The sequence below is a fragment of the Nanorana parkeri genome, unplaced genomic scaffold (assembly GCF_000935625.1).
Source record: "Nanorana parkeri isolate BGI_ZX_2015 unplaced genomic scaffold, ASM93562v1 scaffold579, whole genome shotgun sequence".
NCBI lineage: Eukaryota > Metazoa > Chordata > Amphibia > Anura > Dicroglossidae > Nanorana > Nanorana parkeri.
Window position 1 is genome coordinate 747916 of NW_017306847.1, and position 22748 is coordinate 770663.

General features: G+C 43.1%; 1 protein-coding gene across 1 annotated transcript; it reads right to left on the minus strand.

Moving 5' to 3' along the window:
- Window positions 1–2694: 2694 nt before the first annotated feature.
- Window positions 2695–22536, minus strand: GLT8D1 (glycosyltransferase 8 domain containing 1). Its single transcript, XM_018562479.1, has 10 exons — window positions 22451–22536; window positions 20250–20294; window positions 16143–16241; window positions 12979–13195; window positions 8791–8896; window positions 8616–8700; window positions 7022–7134; window positions 6122–6288; window positions 4718–4830; window positions 2695–3149 (listed from the first exon to the last, which is right to left on the minus strand). Exons 2-10 carry the CDS (start codon window positions 20263–20265, stop codon window positions 2959–2961), a joined length of 1107 nt encoding a protein of 368 aa, XP_018417981.1. The 5' UTR covers window positions 20266–20294; window positions 22451–22536; the 3' UTR covers window positions 2695–2958.
- Between the last annotated feature and the right edge of the window lie 212 nt (window positions 22537–22748).

Here is a 22748-nt window from a genome sequence, read left to right on the forward strand (position 1 = left end):
TTTGCACTCAATGTAAAATCTTGTTCTTGGAATCTTGGAAGGGACACGACAAGTCTTAAACCTTCAGAATATACTGCCACCTAAATGTATAGAAACCTCCGCAGCAGGACACACAGAAAAAACTGATAGGGGTTTTAACAATTCTTTACTCTATCCAAAACTGCAGGGTTCTGTCTCTCCAGGTAATGAACACTTTTGTTTTTTTTAAACAGACTTCAGCACATTTCTTTAGACAGTATTTGAAGTACAATAAGGTAACACATACAGCTCAAAAAGTAGTTTAAAAACACAGTAAACAGCTTTACAGAACAAGAAAACTACTCACTGCTCGATTCATTGTAACAGTAACTCATACTAGCAGCAAGACTACAGCAAAGCTTCATATAAATGACAAAAAATCATGCAACACTGTTTCACAAACGTATTACATGCATATCCAAAATTCAACTAACTGTGCACCATTAACATGGACCCATTGCCTGCCCACAGCAAAGGGAGATGTCTTTGTGGCTATATTTAACCAATCAGAACAGTACAAACATGAGTTTATTTAGTAGAGCTTGGTTGTGAGGGCTTACTGCTCTTTGCATTGCCTTACTGAATAAGTCCAAATGTGAATGAATAGGTGTAATATTGAAAGTTATTAGTGCAGCTCATGAAATATCAGCTTTTGTTGTGCAGATGATGTGCCTGGTTCATGTGCTCTCAAACTATTGTAGTAAAGGCTGTATGTGATTAGATGTGATACACTTGGACTGTAAGCAAAACATTTTCAACACAGATGGCTTTGACATTACTGAAAGTCGTCCTAGATTGCCTTATGTTCTTATTGGCCCTTCCTCAAAGGGCTCTGCATGGAAAGATTCTCTTTAAAGCCCACCATCCTACCCCACTCATACCTTTCTGTTGTACTCCTCAGCCGCTCTATCCCTCAGTCAGAATTGTGGGTGTTAATAAAAGGAAGCTTACACACTGTTGATTACTCTCTCTCCTACGTGACAGAGCTGGGCCAAGACCAGCAATGTCAGATAATTCTGATACCAGGAAGTAATGGATATTATTCTTTGCTTCTGGCACCAGAGTTGCAGGGGAGCAAAGGTAAAGCAAGTATATGCAGGGGGAGGCCACACAGTATGGAAAACCTATTGTTCTGCCTTGCATGGGCACAGCACAGATTAAAGTAATCCTATAGTGAGGAAATTTGTTGGCTGCTGACCTTCTGATGAATAAGCTAGTTGTCTAGCTTTCTGTGATTTCAGTATTTTCTGAGAACAAGCATGTTCAATAAAGTCAGAATGCCTGATCGTTACATTTGTCACAGCTTTGCAGCTCTAGTGCCAGGCACTAGCATTTATTTAGAGGGAGAGGTCTGTGATGGCAGGTTACATAATTCTCTTGTGACAGGTTCCCTTTAAACTACAGTGTATCTGATTTGACCCTGCCTACCAACCCACAATGAAACTCTTGTAAGGCCTAAAATGGAACTGGGTCATTTGTGATATAACTAAATAGTAAGTGCCGATAGTAAAACAGTAAATAGTGAGAGCCCATGGAAGTATGACATGGTAACACACTTTAAGCGGGTTTTCCATGTAACAAAGATGGCCATACACCTTACAATTATCTGCAGTCAGATGGAAAAGGTGCAACAGATTCCTCCATCTACACTTAACTGTGTGGATGGAGTAATCTCCACCTGGGCCAATCTGTTGCACGTTTTCCATCTGACCACAGAAAATCTGCAGATAACTGTAAGGTGTATGGGCACCTTACGAAAGTCAGAACTTCACCTAGTGGCACCGCATTGCCAATTATTATTGTCAGCAGCCAGACCCAAATTGTTTTCATTAGTTCACAACCTACTGGCACACAAATGTTTTTTTGGGCTTCTTGAAATTAGTATTATCAGATATTAGCCACTGAGTATAAAGCAGAATGCTACCATGGTAGAACGGTCAAAATGGTAGGCTACAAAAGTGAAGAGTCATGTGTCTGGCCTCTGCTAGGGAAGGAAGTGGGGTTCACCCATGGGGAACAGTAGAGCCGCCCTGTAAACACAGGGATATTGTAAGCACAGTAGTAGAGAGACATGAAACGGCACAGTTCACAGACAGTAAATCTTTATATAACCAGGACTCTCAGTGCTGAGCACCTGACCAATAATTTGAAGAAAGTGTTGTTCACACTTATGAAGTGAAATGACTGCATAATAATACATTTGCACAAACATACCATGACTCTGCAAAATATAGCTTTGACCATCTTAAAGTAGTTCAACCATAATCTATTATTACAAGAAAGTATGACCTAGCATTATATTCCACGTTGTAAGTCCTGGACACTGCTGAGCCGACTAGGTTACTGGATGTGTGTCCCCCCCCCCTCCCCCCTTTTGTGGCTATAATATGAATTCCCCGTCTTAGAGTATCATGATGTAATGTGGCTAAACAGATCCCTTGTGCAGCAGTAGCGCAAAGATTACAATAACACCTGTATCCTCTAAGTCAGGGGTATCCAAACTTTGGCCCTCCAGTTGGGGTCAAGCTACAAATCCCATCATGCATCTGCCTTTGAATGTCATGCCTATGGCTGATAAAGCTTTGCAATGTCTTATTAGATTCGAACAGCTGGGGGGGGGGGGGGGGGGGGGGTTGTCGAAGTTTGGCTTCCCCTTCTGTAGGTGCACCCTGAAACCTTAAGTGGACAGAATTATTCTGGAGTGTTTGAACACCGTTAGAACTAGATACTGAAATACAAAACATTTAGATAAATAGATTCAAAGCATAATGAAAACAAATACTAATATACATAACATGGAATATAGTCTGTAGTGTATCTCCCTCAAAAGAAACAGAAGAAAAAATGGCTTTTGGTTTCCTGAGAAAATACTGCTTTTCAATGCTCAATAATAAGTCCAGGAACAAGAGTTCATGTGATTTCTAGATGAGCCGTCTTCCCTCACTTGCTTTCATCAGCATCTGTGTGTCTCCTGATGAGTTGAAACTTCCCAGTGGGGTCTGGAACAAACCAATTCTCCCAGATCTCAGAGTATGAGGATGCTCGACCCCATGGTTTAAAATGTCCATTCCAGTGAAGGAGCCTGGCAGCATTCAGAAACTGTAGTGAATAACGCTTCCCAGTACTAGAACCTTTACAGGGAGTACAATGATGTTAGTAATTAAATACTTGTCCGGAAATAAAGAAAAAAAAAAGTTGTGTTACAACGTATTTAGAAAAGCTAAAACCAGCCTCCTGTACAATAAATCTTACTCCCCCCCCCTGTAAATTGATATTACCAGAGCAGGTTGAAAGTGAGTGAGGTGTCACTACAATGCTCCAATATACTGACTAGAACAGAGATTAAACCACAAAATATAATTGCAGGTTGTAACCAAAGTGTCAAACCTCTCATGTGACTTCTGTCTCCAGCTTTCCCTCTGCAATTCTTTTAATTCCTGCATCTGTAACAACTAACTTTGATATCCTAAAGCACTGGACTATTACCATGATAACAAGCAAAAAGGAAGGCGGCACAGAGGACTAGAGTAGGCCTTAAAGTACACCTGGGCACACGGATATTAAATATTCTTATCAAGCAGCAAAAGAGCGTAAAAACAAACCCACAATGACCTCTCTAGCTGCATGTACTGTGGAGTAATTAATACTCAAAGATCAAAACAGAGACTCTGGAGTCAGATTTATGTCAGTTCCTAACAGCTTAGAATTACCTGGTGCTTGTTTGCATTGAAATGCTAACAGGCTGCCAAATGTCTGCTGCCAGACACAATAAGGGGAGAGGAATGGAGATTTCAGTGTCTCTGTTGTCAACTTTGAAAATGAATTTCTCCACAATGCCTTTAGCTAGAGAGGTGAATGGGGGCTTGTTTGAGATTGCTTTTGTTGTGGTTTTCTAACCTTTATAGTAGTAATGTGGTATGTTGGGAGTTATTTTTAATATCATGCAGTTTATTATGATCAAGCTTTTTACAAGCACAATTTGCACATGTAAGAACTTATGGAACTTAGGAATAGAGCCAGGAACAAATGCAGAGAAGACATACCATTTAAAGCAAAGCTGCATTTAGCTTATTCATGGTACATTAACAGGTTCACTAATTAGCCTGCCACATCAACTGATGATTTTACCTGTCCTGTGCTCCCCTGCTGTCTTGCTTGCCCCCCAAAGCCCATGACACTTTCACACATGAGGGAACATATGCTTCTCTACCCTTCCTTTCTCATTGTAGCATTGTGTGCCTGATCGGCAAAAGCCCGCGACCAAGCACTGACATGTGGGGGGCAAGGGGGTGGGATTCTAGCCCTGTGTAAGCTCCAACCCAGATCCAATGGACTTTCCTATGGCTCCAACGGGTAAACACATTGGTGGGTGAGTGCGGGTGAGGTAAGTAGCAGTGGAATGGTGAGTCATCAATTGAATCTACTCCAGCCACAACAGTTAGAAATGTGGCAGCCAATATGTAAAAGGTTCACACTCCCTGGGAAATACAGCAGGAGGAGTGAGTCTCTAAGACAGGTGGAGCACAACAAAGGATTACAGAGAGGCTTCACGGAGACTGGGGAAGTTAGTGGGTAAGTCAACTTGTCAGCACCTGCTAACACAAATATAAATGTTCTATTCCCTGCAAAGATGGTTCTCAAAATACATATAGTTAGTCCATCACACATCTGCGGTCTCCCCCCTGGATATTCGCCTTACCTAAGTGCCTGACATGCCACATGGGATCAATGCTGGAGTGCATCTTGTAGAAGACAATAAGGAGTGGGGGAGCAGTGATACTACCAGCCAGGGTCTTGCTGTATAATTCTTCACTAGAAGCAAGAAAAAAAAAACACATGTGACTATCTTGCTCAGCAACAAATTTCTGATATCAAATGGCACCATGTCACATCAACAATTTACCATAATGCAACCTTTCTGCGGATACATTTATGGTAACAAGTGCACTAAGAAAACAATAAAAGGGCCCTACAGTTACTACAGTATTATTAACTCATTTAATTCCAATGTAATGTGGTGTACTTGCTACTTTCACTTTAAATCAGGAAGAAAATAAGAACTGTGGGTAGGCTGTGTCTCATGTAAGTTTTAAACATAAAGCGGCTTAAATACTACTTTCTAGCTCCCTCATCACCACCCTTTTGTATCATAACAGAGACTGCAGATTAATACTGATCATTGGATTCTGATGTTGCGGCCTACACGGGTGTTCCGGTAGAATCCTGGACCCGTTTGAAATCTGGACCCTCACGTCAATTCCGGGGGCATCGTTGGCTGAAATCGCAAGCTATGAGCAGCTGATCTTGGGTGTTGTGGAGGAGGCATTGGTTGCTTTTTTATTTCTGGTAGGCGCCATACTGTGAATGCATGGCTTTTTAGTATTGACTTCAACAGAAAGCTGGTCTCTCTGTGGGGCTGCAGATCTTCAATGACATGAATGCATGAATGGTAAAGATCCGCATGTGCTCAGTATGGCTGATCCTATGACAGAAGCAGCCCAGAATAGCCTGCAACATAAAAAGCCAGTGATTGTTGGATCTGAGTGTTATGGTATATAGAAGCGATGTGGGGCATTGGTGCACAAAAGTGTATTTGGCGTTTAAGTGGAATTCCAGTACATATCCTTATTCTCTATTCTTATTCTTTCTTGTCCTGTGACATGCTTAAAATAAGTTGATTGCAAGACGTGCCTGTTTTGCTGATTAACAGGCGTTTTAGACATAGGGACCTGTAGGCATTGTGTTTATATCTTTTCTTCCTGTAAAAGCTGTTTCTGGCTATCACTAGAGGGAGCCAAATGGAAGACAAGAACTGCTCATTCATCCCATTACAATCTGCCTCTCGTCTTCCATATACCTCCATATAGTTGTGACTGAGAACAACTGTTACAGGAAGAGAAGTTGTAAACAAACTGTTTTCCAAGCTGGAGGTTCCATGTCTGAAACTCCTATTTAATCGGACCTAAACAACCACAGCCGGTTGTTACATATAAGGATAAGCAACTACAGCTCTCTGTGAACATGACGTTGCATATTTCTTCCTTTCTTAGGTTGTACTGTCTCATTTGGAGAGCAGGATGTATAGGTAGTGTAGTATACTCACGTCATATCTAAAAGCATCCATTTTTCAAGCTGCTTGGTAATGTTTTGTCTCTTCCACTCAGTGAGATTGGCTACAAAGACCCCTGGATTAAAGGAGCAGGTATTGGCTTTCATTCCCAGTTTACGGATTGTCTCTTTCTTGTAATCAAAATATCCAATGTAATTGTACTGGAAATAAAAAACACACTTATTGGTTATAAACCATTCAGAACAAAAGTATAACTTACTTGAAAGAGCAGTTCATATGTATTTACATTTACACCCCAGCCTTTAATAGTGTGTGAAACTGAAATTACCCCCACAAATTGGTCCCCTCTGTTTCCCCCTTGCTAATTATACCTTTGGGGGAAGGTTTTGATGTGCTGCAGATTTTGCCTTTCATAGCTCTAAATAGTAACAGCAATTATATAACCTAACCACTTGATGACCGGAGTGTTAAACCCCCTTCCTGTCCAGGCTATTTTTCAGTATTCATCGCTGCGGTACTTTGACAGACATTTTGTTTCACTCAACAAAAGTCCGAGCACTGTACTGTGCATGGCTGAAAGATCCAACATGCTATGTAAATATGCTGCATTGCGCAAGCTTTTCTCTGTTCCGGTTACTGAGCAATTTATAAATTGCCTGTACTTTTTGATTCTCTCTCGTGCATGCAAACAATGTTTTGTAAGCCTTTCCCAATATTTACTAATCTATTCATTTACTGCCAGAAATCTGACTCAGCAGGTGTAAGAACTTGTAATCCATTAAATAGTAGGTGGTAAATCACTACCTGCAGCCTGGTACACTGGTCAGTATAAAATTAGGCTGCACATTATTTAGTTTTCAACCGTTGCAGTGCACAACAGACACTAAATCAAAAGCCACATGCAGGAGGAGCGCACACAGGAAATACAAGTACCTGATTACCGGCGCCTCGCACAAGATATTTTGATGTAACTGAATCACAATCCTCTGAAAATGCAGCTGCCTGTCCAAGTTTTATTGGGGTCTTGTAAAGTTCTAGAATATCACCTGTAGGCCAAAATATTTATACTTAGTTTATTATACCCAGTGCTAACAGATTAAAAAAAAAAACTAGAAAAAACATTAATAACACAGGGGAAATATGAGATAAGCAAACCAATCCGCACAAAGCAGGTTCCCATCTGCATTATCACAATATACCACCTGCCAATGGCCATATGCCAAAAGGCCATGCCATTTTCTGTTCTTGGGGGCCATTGCCAGGATCCTTAAGGCCTCATTAGCACAGCTAAGTGTCGGCCCGTACAGATCCGTGCAGAGTGCACGGCCGCATCGGGTCGTTCCCGGGAAGGACAGGTGCAGCATGTGATTGTACGCAGCAACCTGTTCTTCTCTATTGGAGTACGCAGCCGTAGGCTCATCCGAGCTGCACACTCATGCGGGTGTCCGTACTCGTACGCAGATAGGATGGATCCTGTGTGCGTCCGAGCACGGAAAACGGCATCCGCACGTGCGTGTGGCCGCGTACTCCCATAAAGAACAGGCTGCTGCGTACAATCACACGCAGCACCTGTCCTTCCCGTGAACGGCCCGATACAACCGTGCACGCTGCACGGATCTGTACGGTCCGACACTTAGCTGTGTGAATGAGGCCTTATGCCGCTCTACACACCTTTGCCTGTGTTTAGGGAGGATGCCATCTTAGTTAACTATTTCATACAGGAGTAATGCTGGCAATATACTGTATGTTGCAATTTGGTTTTACTGTTTTCTGCAGATTTATTAACAACTATGTAGTGTGAGTGCCTACCTGATTGCACTTCAAATTCATTCTTTAGGAAGGCTCTCATAATAAATATTTGTTTGTAAATCTAAAGCTTGTTATTCGAATTACAATCTGAGTGTACAATGTCCTTTCAATTTACCAAAAACTATGTCATTTTAGGGCTTACCTGGATAATTCATTCAGTTTGTATAACCCCCCCCCCCTTCCCGGCACTACATCCTGGTTGTATGATCTAAAGGAGATTGTGCAATCTGACTGTAATGTGTAATCCGACTGTAAAGGCAGCGTTACAATGGGACTGCAATGTGTATGTTCAGCAGATTGAACAACCTAATTGTACAATCGATCTCCTTTATATCTACCATCTACATGTAGTGCAAGGTTCTGCCTAATTAGAAACAAAAAGAAGGGATTTTTTAAGAAAGATTGTTTTAGATTTACCAAAACTGATTTTACAATCAGACTTTAAAGCGTATGGCCAGCTTTGGGAGTCTTTGCGGCCTCTGTCATGTTCTGTTGCCACTGTTGGAATCCTTGTGTCAGACTGAAGAATGGAATACAGCTGCAGCCTGCACTAATGAAACCTTGTCATTCCACTCCTCTATCTAAACATTATGACAGGCAGCAGAGAAGGGGATGAGAGTAACATAGGCAAGAGAAGCCATCAGCACATAGGTAACTGCAGGTATCTAGATGTAAAAACTTAAGTACCATAAAATGATAGTAAAATAAGGAAGAATACCTTGCACAATGATATCGTCATCGAGATATATAATCTTCTCTACACCAGGGACCAAATCAGAGAGGTAGTATCTAGCAAATGTTAGCTAAAGAAAGATAAATAAGACAATGAAAATGTCACCAACCTTACTATGCTTTTTAAATGTATTATTTTTGAAGTTATGGCATTTACTTACAGGTTGCGCACTAGCCTCAGCTCGAACTTTCCCATCAAGCACCTGGGGATCAAATTCTATAATTTTATATTTGACATTTTTAAGTTTAGGTTCACCAAGCCATGTCCTGTGAGAGAAGTAAAACAAAGCTTTAGAAGTAAGAAAAGCATCAGTTCACTCAAAGCTAGTATTTCAGTTTTGGAATTATGTAGGTGGAATGACCCACTGGTTTTAACTTCCCACTGGTGCTGCTGTACATTGTAAAATGGCAAAGCGGTGGACGTTTATTTCGGCAATGGCATTTATAAACAAAATTGTGGAAATAAACATCAGCTGGCCATTGCGCCTGTTAATGGCCATCAACTGAGCTGTCCGAGGAAAACTTGGTTCACAGACACAGCTCTGTACTTTCTGATTGCTGTGATGACTAAATCACAGTGATCACATTTGTAAACAGTGTAGTGTTTACATCTGAGAGCCCGTCCCTTTTTCTTATAATGAACGAAGAAGGGAGGAAAGGAGGAACCAATAAAGGAAAGAATCATTTATTAGTTTCTGATCAAAGTACAGATCACACACAGCAGCAGATTTATTTAACCTCCTCCCCTTCTGCGTACGACATGTACATTAATGATGTATCTAGTATCTGTATCCTGTGCAGCATTTCCAAGCTCCATGTTTTATCCACTAACCAGCATGTTCCTTAATTTAAAAAATAATGTGGCAAAAAATGAAATCACCATTTCCCAAAAGGGGTCATTTCGGGACGTGTTTGTACTATCCTAGGAGTCTAATTTGATATGTTTTATAACAGAAAGTAAGGAAAACTGTTTTTCCCCCCAAATGTGTGGTCTTTTTTTCCTTTATATAGTAAACATTTTAAATGTTTTCAGTGGTTATTAAATACCACCAACAGAAAGCTCTAGCTATCTAAAAAAAAAAAAAAAGGATTGCCAATTCCTTTCACAGCCCTAAAGGAGGTCCTTATATCAAATCATAAAGAAATACGTTTGGTTATTGTATCTTTTGAGTCCATTTAAATCCTTATCCCATTATAAGTACTGATAAAGTGGGCAGTGTGGTTGCCATGAAAACAGAATTGCTGTTTTTTGTTTAATTGAATTGTGAACAATTAAAAGGCACTTTTGGACTTTTTACATTTTGGTGCTCTTTAATTTTGAATGTTGAGTCACTTGGGATTACCCAACAAGGGTGGCCTGTTTTGTTTGGGAGCTGCCTTGCCAGTGCTAGTGAGCTGCATCTGGACGATGTGAGTGAGCACAGAAACCCCAGTGCCTCCGAAATGTATTACATTGTTTGAGTTTACATGCAAACTGTCTCCATGACAAGATCCCTCTGCAGTTTAAATGAAATAACAACCCCCTCAGTAGGAGCAGCCAGCCTCTCTCTTATGCAGACAAATTCAAACATGCAGCTTGTATGTGCAGCTTTCACTCCTCTTGTACACTCCACTGTACAGAGCTCTGAATCATACAAAATCTAAAAATCCAAGCATCCATTGATGCTTTAAAAGGTGTAAATCTCTATTTTAGTCACTAGGTGGTGCTGTGCACATAGCAATAATATGATGTACATTGGGGTGGGCAAACTCTTGCCATCTAGCTGTTGTGGAACTACAAGTCCCATGAGGCATTGCAAGATTCTCACAGACATGACTCCCAGAGACAGATGCACGATGGGATTTGTAGTTTCGCCACAGCTGGAGGGCCAGCTTGCCCACCCTGATGTACATCATACACTAGCAATAAATATACATTGCCCAGCAAAGTATTTCTTTACAATTTTGCCCAAACACTTACAGTCATCATGTTTTAGAACAGCTCCAACTCTCTCTCTGAACCTCTTGTCCAGTAGAAGATCACAAAGGACAGGGCAGTCTACAGCAGCCATTCATTTGCTAGTTCACAGAAGGGGGGGAACAGGGTGGAGGGGAGTGGGGAACAGGGTAGTAGCTTACCATACTGTGCCTGTTTGTTTGTGGAGACACACACAACTTACTAGCACACACAAGGGTGGCCCCATAGGACCCTGCCATGGAAAGGATTCACCTCAAAACAGGATATCAGGATCAGTGCAAGCTGCAGGAAACTAAAACTAATCGTCATTTGAAATAACTTAAAAACCTCTCGACTTTATTTTAACTTTAAATGTATCTAAAGCCAAAACGTGTTAATGTTGGATAAAGTGGGGAAGGATAAGGCCTCATTCATACTCCTAAGAGCCGCCCCGTGCAGATCCGTGTGTCGTGCATGGCCGTATTGGGCCGATCCCGGGAAGGACAGGTGCTGCGTGTGATTGCACGCAGCAGCAGCCTGTTCTTCTCTATGGGAGCAACCGGCCGTACGGCACCATACGCTCACCCGAACTGCACATCCGTGTGGGTAAGGGTGTCTGTGCTCGGACGCACACAGGATCCATCCACACCTTCACCCGCACGGATGTGCAGCTCGGGTGACCGTGCGGCCGTGTACTCCCATAGAGAAGACCAGGCTGCTGCGTGCAATCACATGCAGCACCTGTCCTTGCCAGGAGCGGCACAAAACTGCCGTGCATGCCGCACGGATCTGTACAGGCCGACTCTTATCACTGTGAATGAGGCCTTAGAAACATTGTCAGGTTTTTATTGCTCTGTGTTCCTGCCTGGGAGGTTTACCACTTAATAATATTATGACAGTGGTCACCAGGACAGAAAGTGATGGGAAATACAAAATATTACAGTAGTCAAGGGAACAGAAGGTGAGGGAATATATTCAAATGGAGATTACAGTGAGGGTTTTTTTTTCCTTCACTTTAAAGTTTGGTACTCATATCCTCATGTACAGTATGTCCAATACAGGAAGTTAAAGGAGAACTATGAGGTGAGTGCTTTTCACTTACCTCATAGTTCTAGCCGACCTGTGACAATGAGACTGTCACAGGTCGGCTCAGTAGATCGGGAGGTGAGCGAACACATGCCGGATTCCCCCCTCCCCGCTCCGCCAGCGCTGACTGGCGGAACGGACGGGGGAGGGGGCGGGTACAGCTGGCTCTGCCTCTAGATAGGCAGAGCCAGCTGTCACTCACGCAGCTGGGCGGATCTCGACATCGATATCGGGATCTGCTCCGGCGTCTCAGTATACCGCGAGCTGTAGCTCGCGGTATACTGAGCTTAGGGTGACAGGAGGACGCTAGTTTGTGTCCTCCCATCACCCTAAGGAGAACTATGGGGAAAAGCCCTGACCCCATAGTTCTCCTTTAGGTTGGGTTCACACCTAGGCGTATTGAATATGCGCGTTTGTCACGCGTTTTTACCGCGATTCGCGGTAAAAAAACGCACAACAAACACCCGTTTCCGAGGGCTACTTGGCTGTATCCCAATGGAAACGCGAGACCAAAACGCCCCAAAGAAGTACATGTACTTCTTTGGGCGTAGGCCGTTTTGTATCGCGTTCGGACGGGCGGAAATACGGCAAGGTGTGAACCAGACCCATTGAATACAATGGGATTTAGATGTTTGAGCGTTTTGTAGAGCGTTCGTCGAGCGTTGAACGCGCTACAAAACGTTCAGGTGTGAACCGGGCCTAAAGAACAGCAAAAAGAAAGCCGACATGGGTCTTAACCATTCCCTATGTGAACAAAAATGTAAAAAAATAAATATGGGGCCCAAGTTATACTTTAGTTAGATCTGTGCGAGTAGAAAACATTTGTACAACATGTTTGGACATATTTACAGCAGGAACATGCAAAAATATATTGATTTGTGGCTGAATCTGGAATCCTTCTTTACCAATTAAAAATTTAGTTTGATAGCACAATCACCAAACAGGCAATATAAAATGTAATCCCTGATGTTGCTAAAACCAGTTGGCTACAAAGAAAACCAGTGTCTTTGGACTCCCTCTTCTTGTCCGAACTGTCTGCCACAGTACTCCATACAATCTGTTTTCTGGCACACAGTCCTAACATTATTATATACAGTATATGAAGAACTCTACAGGATTAAGCCTCTTCTTGTATCTTTAGGTTAGTACAGTTTTAGAGGTTGCCTGTTTTGAGCAGCTGGCACAGGGGGTGATGTACTAAAAGAATGGAAGAATTACATTTTTGACACTTTCCAATACTTCAGCATAATCATGGAATTTGCCATAATAGGTTCACATTAACACTTTTAACTGCCTGGTCTCATGTGGCTTGAAATAAGAGTAATACCTTAAATGCTCCATGGTATCATTTGTTGTAACAATGTAGAAGGTGACACTGGACTTTGTATTACTGAAAATACTATGTATTGCAGTGACAACCCCTCCAAGTCTACTTTCTACAGCGGTGATGGCCACAGGAATGTCCACGGCACTCTTATCTTCAGATGCACCTTCAGGAGCTTCTGGTAGGAAATCAATACGCTGAAATCCCACAGGACCAGAATCTATAAATGGGAAGTCAATGCAGTATTTTAATATGTTAGACCAAAGACAGTATTTTTTTACTATTACAGGTATTTATATAGCGCTGACAATTTACGCAATGCTTTTACATAGAGCACCTTCACATCAGCAACACAGAGTTTGGTAACATAAAGGTTTATGAGCATTCCAAAGTCTTTTAGCCCTAGACACGAGTGTATGGCAGGTGTTCAAGCACAATAGGACTGCCAAAGAATCCTTTAGGGCTTGTTCACACCATTTTCTGGTCCAGATCTGGAGCAGATCTGCAGATGCTGTGCTATGCGTTTGACGCGTTTTTACGGCATTCCAGTTTAAAAAAAAGTGTGTTAGCTGCAGTGTGGTGTGTTTTAGTTGCGTTCTTGACGCGTTGGTGCGTTTCCAGACCAGAGAAAATGGGACATGCAGTATTTTTTCTGTCCGGACCAGAACGGACTGCGCTGGTGAGAACTGTAGCCCATAAAACACATAGGGAGACATTGGGATGCATTTTGGGTGCAGGAGTGCACGGTTCTGGTCCGGACAGAATCCAGACATCATGTGAACAAGCCCTAACTCTGCAGATTACCACAGCAGACAACTCCACTAGTACTTAATGTAACAGGTTGTATTTATAGAGTTCACTGGCCAAGATTGTTTCCCAAGATCTAAATGTATAATAAACCTTCTGGTTGTCACCTGTTTTTAAGACATTTTACAGATTTGGACAGCGATCATTTAGCTACTAAAGCCCAACTCCATTTTTTAACTGTCCCTCCCTTTCAGCCCCCCACAAAATTGACAACACAGTAATTAGCCCCTTCAGGTTCCAGTACCCTTTGAGTCCTCCCCCTACGTGCTCCAGATTCAGTTCACTTACAGGTTCCATGACACTGAGCATCATTAAATAAACTTTTGGTGAGCCCATGGCATCATGGCACAAAAACTCTCTGGGGTACATCATCACAATGCTCTGGGCTTAGAGTACAATACTGCAGAGTACCATTCTCTGCAGCAATGAGGACCACCTACAGCTTAATGAAAAGCAAAAAAAAACGGAACTCATCCCTCATGCAGAAATCACCCAGAAAAAAAGATATGCATCCTAAAAATGAGGGATGCACTGATACCGGTATTTTGGTACCGAGTACGAGTACCGATAATTTTTTTTCGGTAATCGCCGATACCAATTACCGAGTACCGGAAGTCCCATTCAGGAAGTCAGGTAGCATGTAATGACTCGCCACCTGGCTTCCTGATTAGCCGGGAAGCCGGGCAGCATGTAAAGACTCACCACCCGGCTTCCCCATTAACAAGAAAGTCTGTCCCCTCTCACCTCGGCATGTGCAGCCTGTCACCCCCGGGGGCCTCTTCAGCCAGGAGCGGCCTTCTTCCGGTACCCAGCCGGAGCCGTCTTGCTGGCCAATCATGGAAGTCGGGCGCCGTGTAATGACGCGGCGCCCTGCTTTCTGATTGGCCAGGAGGCCGGCTCCATGCTCCCTAGTCATAAGATAACGAGGGAGCATGAAGCCGGCTCCCCGGCCAATCAGAATGTCGAGCGCTGCGTCATTACACAGCGTCCGGCTTCCTGATTGACCACCTTCCCCGGCTAATCAGGAAGCCGGGCAGCGCGTCATTACACGCTGCCTGGCTTCCTGATTGGCTGGGAAGTCAGCTCCATGCTCTCTCATCACAAGCAACGAGAGAGCATGGAGCTGCTTCCCGGCCAATCAGGAAACCGGGCAGCGTGTAATGACACGCTGCCCGACTTCCTGATACAGGAAGTATCGGGCTAGGCAGCGGAGCATTTTGGATGAGTACTCGCCCAAATACTCGGCATCGGGACCGATATCGGTACTAGTATCGGTGCATCCCTACTAAAAATCTTTAAGAAATATATTGCAGGTACGGGGACTGGGCTTTAGTAATTTGAGAATATGTAACACTTTGTTACTCTGGTAAAATGATGGAGTGTAGAACAAGTAGCAAAAGACTCACAAAAAAAGGGAAGTGTAACTTTGTACTAACAAAACCACAAATAAAAACATAGTAGCAAAAGTAAACCTGTGCTAGCTGGACAGTAACTATGCTAGCAAAAACAGAGGTGTGTAAATTAGCACTTTGGAATTGTGTAGCTTTAGAAACACATATATCAAAGAGTAGAAAAACTGCTAAATTATTTCACTTATCAAACAGTCTCAAATAATGATGGTCTATGCGTTTTTGAAAATGAATTCTGCTTCATTACAAATTAGGATTATTAAGTACAACTCTCCAACACACGTCTATTTCCCCATGTTATGTCTCTTTAAAAAAAGCTTTAAGTACTAGAAAATGCCTGATGAACTTGATAGTAAGCTGTTAATTTCTGTAGTGGGATGACAATACTGTTACTGCTGCTGGTATGGAAGAGAAGTGAGTGCTGAGAACATAAACATGGAGGAGTTTTGGAGATTAAAAGAGGGGGATATACTGACTAGTGATGAATCTGGGCTTGGCGTGAATTTACTTTGACTGGGTTCACCCAAGCCCGCTCAAAACTGTGATCACCCCTTCCTGACCCAATCAGTGGCATTAGTGACATATAGCTGCAGGGCATAAAATGCACTTGCCACCACTGACTGGGCAAGAGGGACAAAAACTCAGATGAACTGGGTTCACACCAAGCACCCGCGCATCATTAATGTTGACGTAGTCCAGCACAGAGGAGAATACTGCTTGTGATTCCAATGCATAAGTGAATGGGTTGTAGGGCCACTACAAGAGCCGATTGCATTTCTTGCAAGATCGTAAGATATTGCACAGTAATTGTAGTGTTTTTAAAGAGACATAATTTGGGGAAATTTGTAATGTGCTAATAGGCGATTGATAAACTATTAGTATTTGTGATTTTGTCCACCTCCTCTATGGAAAGCATACAAGCATCCTTGGTTAAATTAAGTAATTAATTACCTGAACTTTGACTCTTCAGTATGTCGCTTAGACCCAGCAGATTATGGTGCAGGATCAGTAGGAATACCACTGCTGCCAGCAGAATAATTACTATGTTCACTAAAAGAAAACAGAAATAAACAAACATGTGTCAAATGCGGATCTGTACACACTTTGGATTAGCAAAAAGATAAACATTTAAAAAGCAAGAATTTCAGGACGCTCTACTATGGATTTGTCTGACAAAATACAATTGCAAGTATTTTTTTATTTTCAATGGCTGTATTAAATATCACTGCTGTCCTGTCTCCTGGTGGTCACTTTTTCTTTGGTTTGCATTGGTCAAGGTCTTTGATGACATCAGTTTTTTAGTTCTAAAGAAATTAACCAAACTCTGCAATGGAAGACTACAGGTCTTAATAAAGACTTATTATTCCTCAAGTGAAACTTTGTCATTTTTCATTTTGGATATAGTGGGGAGTATTTAGTAACAGGAACACACAATTAAAATCCTGACTGTGGTTCTAAAACTACCCCTCAGTTCCTCTCCTAGTGTCACAATAGGGTGTAAATACATCTCCTAAATAGGGGCGCAGATTTCAATTAGAAACTGACTAATGTTCTAACTTTTCCTTCACTCCACAAATCTTTTTATTGCTGTCCGTTTTCAATGTAAAAAAAAAACGTCACTACCTGCTCCAATGACACAACAGGACGTGATGGTAAGTTTCTCCAATGGTGTTACAGGCAGAAATAAAAACCTGAAAGAAGTTCTAACCCTCCCCTACCTCCTGAAACTAGACAAAGAAAGCCAAAACAATCAAATCAAATTTCCAGGGCTTGAAAAATCCACCCGTCCTCTCGTCTGTGAGCAGAGCCAGACGAGTAGCTTCCCGGGCCGGCCGTTGTAATTAAACGGCCGGCCGGGACCTTTACATTCAAGCGATCGGGCATTTCTGGAGACGCCTGGTCGCTTGTATTAGCAGCAGCTGTCAATGCCGTTGCTGGTCCCGAGATCCGCTGTGCCCGGCAAGGCTGCTCTGAGACAGGAGATCAGTATCCAATCTCCCTCTCATCTCTGCTCCGGTTCCCAAATGCAGGAAGTGATATATATTACATCACTTCCGGATTCAGCTGTCACTCTCCAGCTTCACAAGCTGGGGAGAAGCTGGTGAAGCAGATCTCTGCTTCATCAGCTTCTCTGGGGGTCCCTAGTTGACATTAGGGGACTTGGAGACCCCTGATGTCTCCATAAAGAGGACCTGTCATGTAAATTGGCTATCACATAGGGGGCTTCTTAGGCCACCATGTGATAGCAATAAAGTTAAGTGTAAAATAAAAAAAAATAAAAAAAGAGTAATAAAAAAAAATTAAAAAAGCATTAAAAAAAAAATACAATTTTTTTTAAGTCCCCCGCGCCCCACATACACACGTAAACATGCATCGGGTACGCCTACGTGCAAAAAGGACGATTACACCTATTGTGCCGCACACGTTACATATGGCAACGTGAATGTCGCAGTGTGAGCAGTCATTTTAGGGCCATTAATCACTGATGACACTAAACTGATAGCAGTAAAAGCGTTTAAAGTGTCGCCTATGGACAATTTTCGATGTGGTAGATTTTTGCAATTTTGCGGGTGCGCGCAATTTTAAGGCTTGACATGTTTGGTGTCTATTTAGCCGACGTGACCCCGTCTTTTATATTTTACCAAAAATATGGGTAAGAATGAATGTTTTTTAACATGCAGGAAAAACATTTTTTTCTTCGAAATTTACGGTACTTTTTTCATTATACAGTAAAAATAACCCCCTCTCCCCCTAGTGGTGATTATATACCTCCAAAAGTAATCTCTATGTGTCCCTAAAAAATGTTAACATAAATTGCAATTGCAAATTGCAAATGCTGATTGGTGACATTTGTGACTGGCTGGTGAGACATCCTAAAATTTTTCAAGTCCTGCAAAGTTCCTTCATCTAAAAAGGCAGACCAGTACAAGATAGATTCTGATTCATTTCTATAGGTAGCTGATTTATGAATTAGCACCTAAAACAAGAACCCTTTATTCAGTGGCGTAACTAGAACCTTCAGGGCCCCGGTGCAAGAAACCATGAAGGCCCCCCCCAACCCCCCACCGCCATGGCACTGCATGGTTAACAGGAAGGCTGCCGAGTTCCCCAGCAAGCGCAGGACCTCAGGCAGCCTCTTCAGATTAAAAATTTAGTGCTGGTGCTCTGTCGAGAGCGCCGACCCAGTATCTGCGTTTGTGCGCAGACGGGATTAACGAGGAAACCGCAATTTATTTACAAAGTATTCGTTTGTAATTGTTAATTGTGACCGTTAATAATATGCCATCCATGGCAGTGAATGATGGGTGGCAGTAAATGATTGCTGGATTATTATTAACGGTCACAATTAACGATTTCAACAAAATATTTTGTAAATAAATCCGTTTCCTTGACAATACTGGTCTGTGCGCAAGCGCAGTTGCTGAGGTCGGCAAATTCGACTACGCGTTCTCGACAGAACACCAGTATCGGTGTTTAGTATCGGGGCATTTTCATGTACTAGTACTCGTGAAAATGCCCAGTATTGGCACTGACTGGTGCAGCCCTACTTAAAAATATAATGCATTGCTGGGACTTGTAGTCCTACAAAGTAGACATACCGAGGGGAATTCATCAAAATTGGAGCAGACATAGCAACAACCCATAGTAACCAACCAGCTTCTATCTTTCATTTTCAAAGCTTAAATGAAAATATTGAAGATAGAAGCTGATTGGTTACTATGGACAACTGCTCCACATTCTGTCCGCTCCAGTGTTGAGAAATTCCCCTCAATGTGTACTGTCGCCCCCTTGAAGATTTAGTCCTCTAAAGCCCAGCAATTCATCGGAGTTTGATATGCTTGTTTTAAATGCAGCTCCTGCATTGGCCTAACACTTTCGTGAATTTTATGGACACAAATGAATGAAAACCCTTATATTTTGGTATGTAAATTATTTACGAAATGTGCTGAACAATCTCATTTGATAAAATGCTATAAATTGATAATGAGACACATGCTTTGCTATTATTATTGGTTTAATATAAATAATGCTATCAACGTGTGTTCAAAGCTTTGTTTCGATGTATAGATTATACTGTACATGTACATGATGGCAACCATATTTGCCCATTACATATGCAGGTCAGCGGTGTATTTCACTTTGGTGCTGCCCTAGGCAAGGCAACTGAACTTGACTGACCAACCTTAAATCAACGCCGTCCGCACACGCCGTCCACTCTCCAGCCCGACGTCCGCGTCATCCCATCCAGGTGAGTAGCACTCGGGGTGCCGCTCTCAGCGAATCTGCCACTCCAGGCAAACGCCTTGTTTGCCTCGCGGCAGATACGCCCCTGATGCAGGTGCTGCTTCCTTGTTTTCTATATAGTGCTTGTGCTTTACTGCTCCTTCTGCCCCTGAGCTAATGAACTGTCAGCCCACAGTAGGGTATGCTGCTCAGAACTAGCCTGAGAGCTTGTTCACACCGAAAGCGCGTGCGCTCCAGAGCGGTAGTTGCTGGAACGCACTGCGATCGCTGAGAAACTTCCCCCCTGCGTTTTGGGGGGCGTGGCGGTGCATTGAATTGCCAGCGTTCCGTTCCACTGCAAAAGCAAAAAATAGAGCGAGCCCTATTTTTTGCGTTTGCAGTGGAAAGGAACGCTGGCAAAGTTTTGCCGTGCGTCCGATCGCACTGCGGGCTGGGGGGCGTGGAAGTGGTGCCATTGAATTCAATGCACCGCCACGCCCCCTCCCACCCCAAAACGCGGGGGGAACTTTCTCTGCGATCGCTGTGCGTTCCAGCAGCTGCCGCTCTGGAGTGCACACGCTTTTGGTGTGAACAAGGCCTCAACAGACTCGCAGAGAGCGGATGTAGCAAAAGCAGTGGCACTGGACAAATACTCAACTGATCTGAGGTATGCATTGTTATAAAATGTACATGTTGGAGAGAAACAAGGGGCATGGGTCTAGAATGTGTTTATTTCTGTAAATGTAATTCCAAACTTCTTTTAAAGAACCACAAAACACCTGATAAGATTGTCTAAATGAGTATTATAGTACGGTAATTAAAACCGGTGTCTACCTTTACGGCAGCTCATTTTCAAAATGGTTCTTTTCAGGGAGAACTCTGCAACACAGAAGGAAACAAAATAAAACGATCAGTTGTATCAAAATAACAATATGAAATAACATTTGTATTCAGTGGGTACACGCTGTGAAGAGAACATGTGCACATAAGTGATTTCATTCAGAAACAGTGTCAGGTCTAGTTCCCACCAGCCGGCCGTGCTGAACACAAGATCGCTGATGTGCGCTGGATCAGTGCTCATGTGCTGATCTCGCACTGTTTACTTTTATTTAGGGATGCACCAATACTAGTATCGGTGTCGGTGCCAATGCCGAGTATTGGGGCAAATACTCGTACTCGCCCAAATGCTCCGATGCCTTGCCCGATACTTCCGGTATCAGGAAGCTGGGCAACGAGTAGTTACACGCTGCCCGGCTTCCTGATTGGCCGGGAAGCTGGCTCCATGCTCCCTCGTCACTTGTTCTGAATGCTAAGGAGATGTGTGTTATCTCAGTCAATAAACAGCATTGACTTTAATATCATGGAGTGTGAGTGACTACTTTCATCTATCTACATTTCACGGAGGCATCCATTGTCACCACCGCACCCACCCAGTTGGATTTGGGTTTTTGTCAGGTCAGGAGTGCGATGGGACAGGAGGATTAAATTACACGGCGCCTGGCTTCCTGATTGGCCAGAAAGCCGGCTACATGTTTTCATCTAGTGACGAGAAGCATGGGGAAGGCTTCCCTGCTAATCGGGAAGCTGGGTGGCGAGTCTTTACCAGCCGCCCAGCTTCCCGGCTAAACAGAAAGCCAGGTGGCGAGTCATTACACGCCGCCTGGCTTCCTCAATGGGACTTCAATTCAAAAGAATCTGTACTCGTACTGGATACTGAAATACTGGTATCGGTGCATCCCTACTTTTATTGTTAGAACTTTATAGAATGGCACATCAGAAGCCACTGTGCCTGCAAATTACTATGATTTGAGTTGTCACTGGACAGCTCAGATCACAGTCACAATGTTAATAGCCAATCAGAGTTGCTCTGTACCTCGTGATCGCTGTGAACCAATCAGAGCTATCACAAGTGTAAACACTTATTTACAAACATTTAGCCCATTCACAACAGAGGAAGCTCCCTGCCACTGGCCACCAATGATTGTGGAATCATTTTTTTTTTTTTTTTTAAGGTAAAGAAATGAAAGGAAAGGTAAATGTAAGCAAATCCAGTTTTTGGGTCCTTTTACCTGATTATTAGTTTAAAAAAAAAGAGATTTCTAACTATCACCAAAAAGAAAACAGCACTGAAAAATGGCCTGGTAATGAAGGGGCATATGCAGGCTAGTACTCTGGTGGGTAAGGGCTATTTCCAGGCAGGGGGAAATAACCTCCCATTGTAGTTGGCTTGGCCCCCCCCCCCCGCCCTGGAAGGGCTGACTACTCCTTTATGTCTAGGGGTATGGTGTAAAGGGCATTTACTTACCTGGTCTCCACACCAGCGACACTCACCTCTCTCCCCTCTGTTCCAAATCATGGACTGTCTCTTGCTGTCCTCGTGTATAATGCAGGAATATGGGACCTGCATTGTATGTCTGAGGGCCTCCAGCTGCCGGAGCGGAGGGGTGAAGAGGCTGTAGGCGCCGGTCTCAGGGCCAGCGAGAGTGGGGATCAGGTAAGTAAATGTCTTTTACACAGCTCCCCATGACATTTATTAAACAGTTAACCCTTGCAGTATGGGGGCAGTCTCACTACAAGAGGAGATTTTCTTACAGGCATCACTCCCAGAGGCAGAGGCATGCTGGGATATGTAGTTAAAGCACAGCTGGAGGGCCAGAGTTGCCCACCCTTGCTTTAGGTAGAGCTTCTCGGTCTGTGGGGCTCATTGGGCACTCATTCAGAAAGAAGTGGGGGTGTTTGGTAGGGATAAGTATAGGATGAGAAAGACTGGTGGAAGGCAGAGAGAGCCGGCTCACCAAATGCTGTGGAATCACAAGTCTTAGCATGCCCTGGCATAGAGGATACTGGGACAATCCCGTAAACACTGGGAGAGTTTAGGGGTAAGGTCTGTTTATACTGCTGAGAGACATAACATGCTATCGCTGTAGATATCTATAATGAGATACAAAACACACAGGACATGTAAAGCTGCCATGAACGCGCGCGCACACACACACACACACATGTATAGATATAAATACATACAGCAAACTCACCGCAGCTTCGAAACCCCGCCTCCCGAACACAACTACATGCAGCCAAACTGCCAACTCAACATCTGTATAGAGCTACAGGCAGGACACACCCCCTACAGTAATCACATGACTGAGCCAGACCCACATGACCAACGTAATTAGACTACAGGAAAGAAGTAACGACATCTTAGATGTGGGCAAAGGTTTACAATAATTCCTGATACACGAAGATTCAAATCTATATTCTTTAAAGACGTGGATTTACCGGTGTGCGTGTTGTCTTAGTAAAGAACAACGTGGCTCGGCTGTATATACTTTA

Coding starts and splice junctions, on each gene's coding strand:
- GLT8D1 (XM_018562479.1), bottom strand. Junction 7,135..8,615: donor TGACGATATCATTGTGCAAG/GTATTCTTCCTT, acceptor TTTGGCCTACAG/GTGATATTCTAGAACTTTAC. Junction 6,289..7,021: donor TGCGAGGCGCCGGTAATCAG/GTACTTGTATTT, acceptor TTTTATTTCCAG/TACAATTACATTGGATATTT.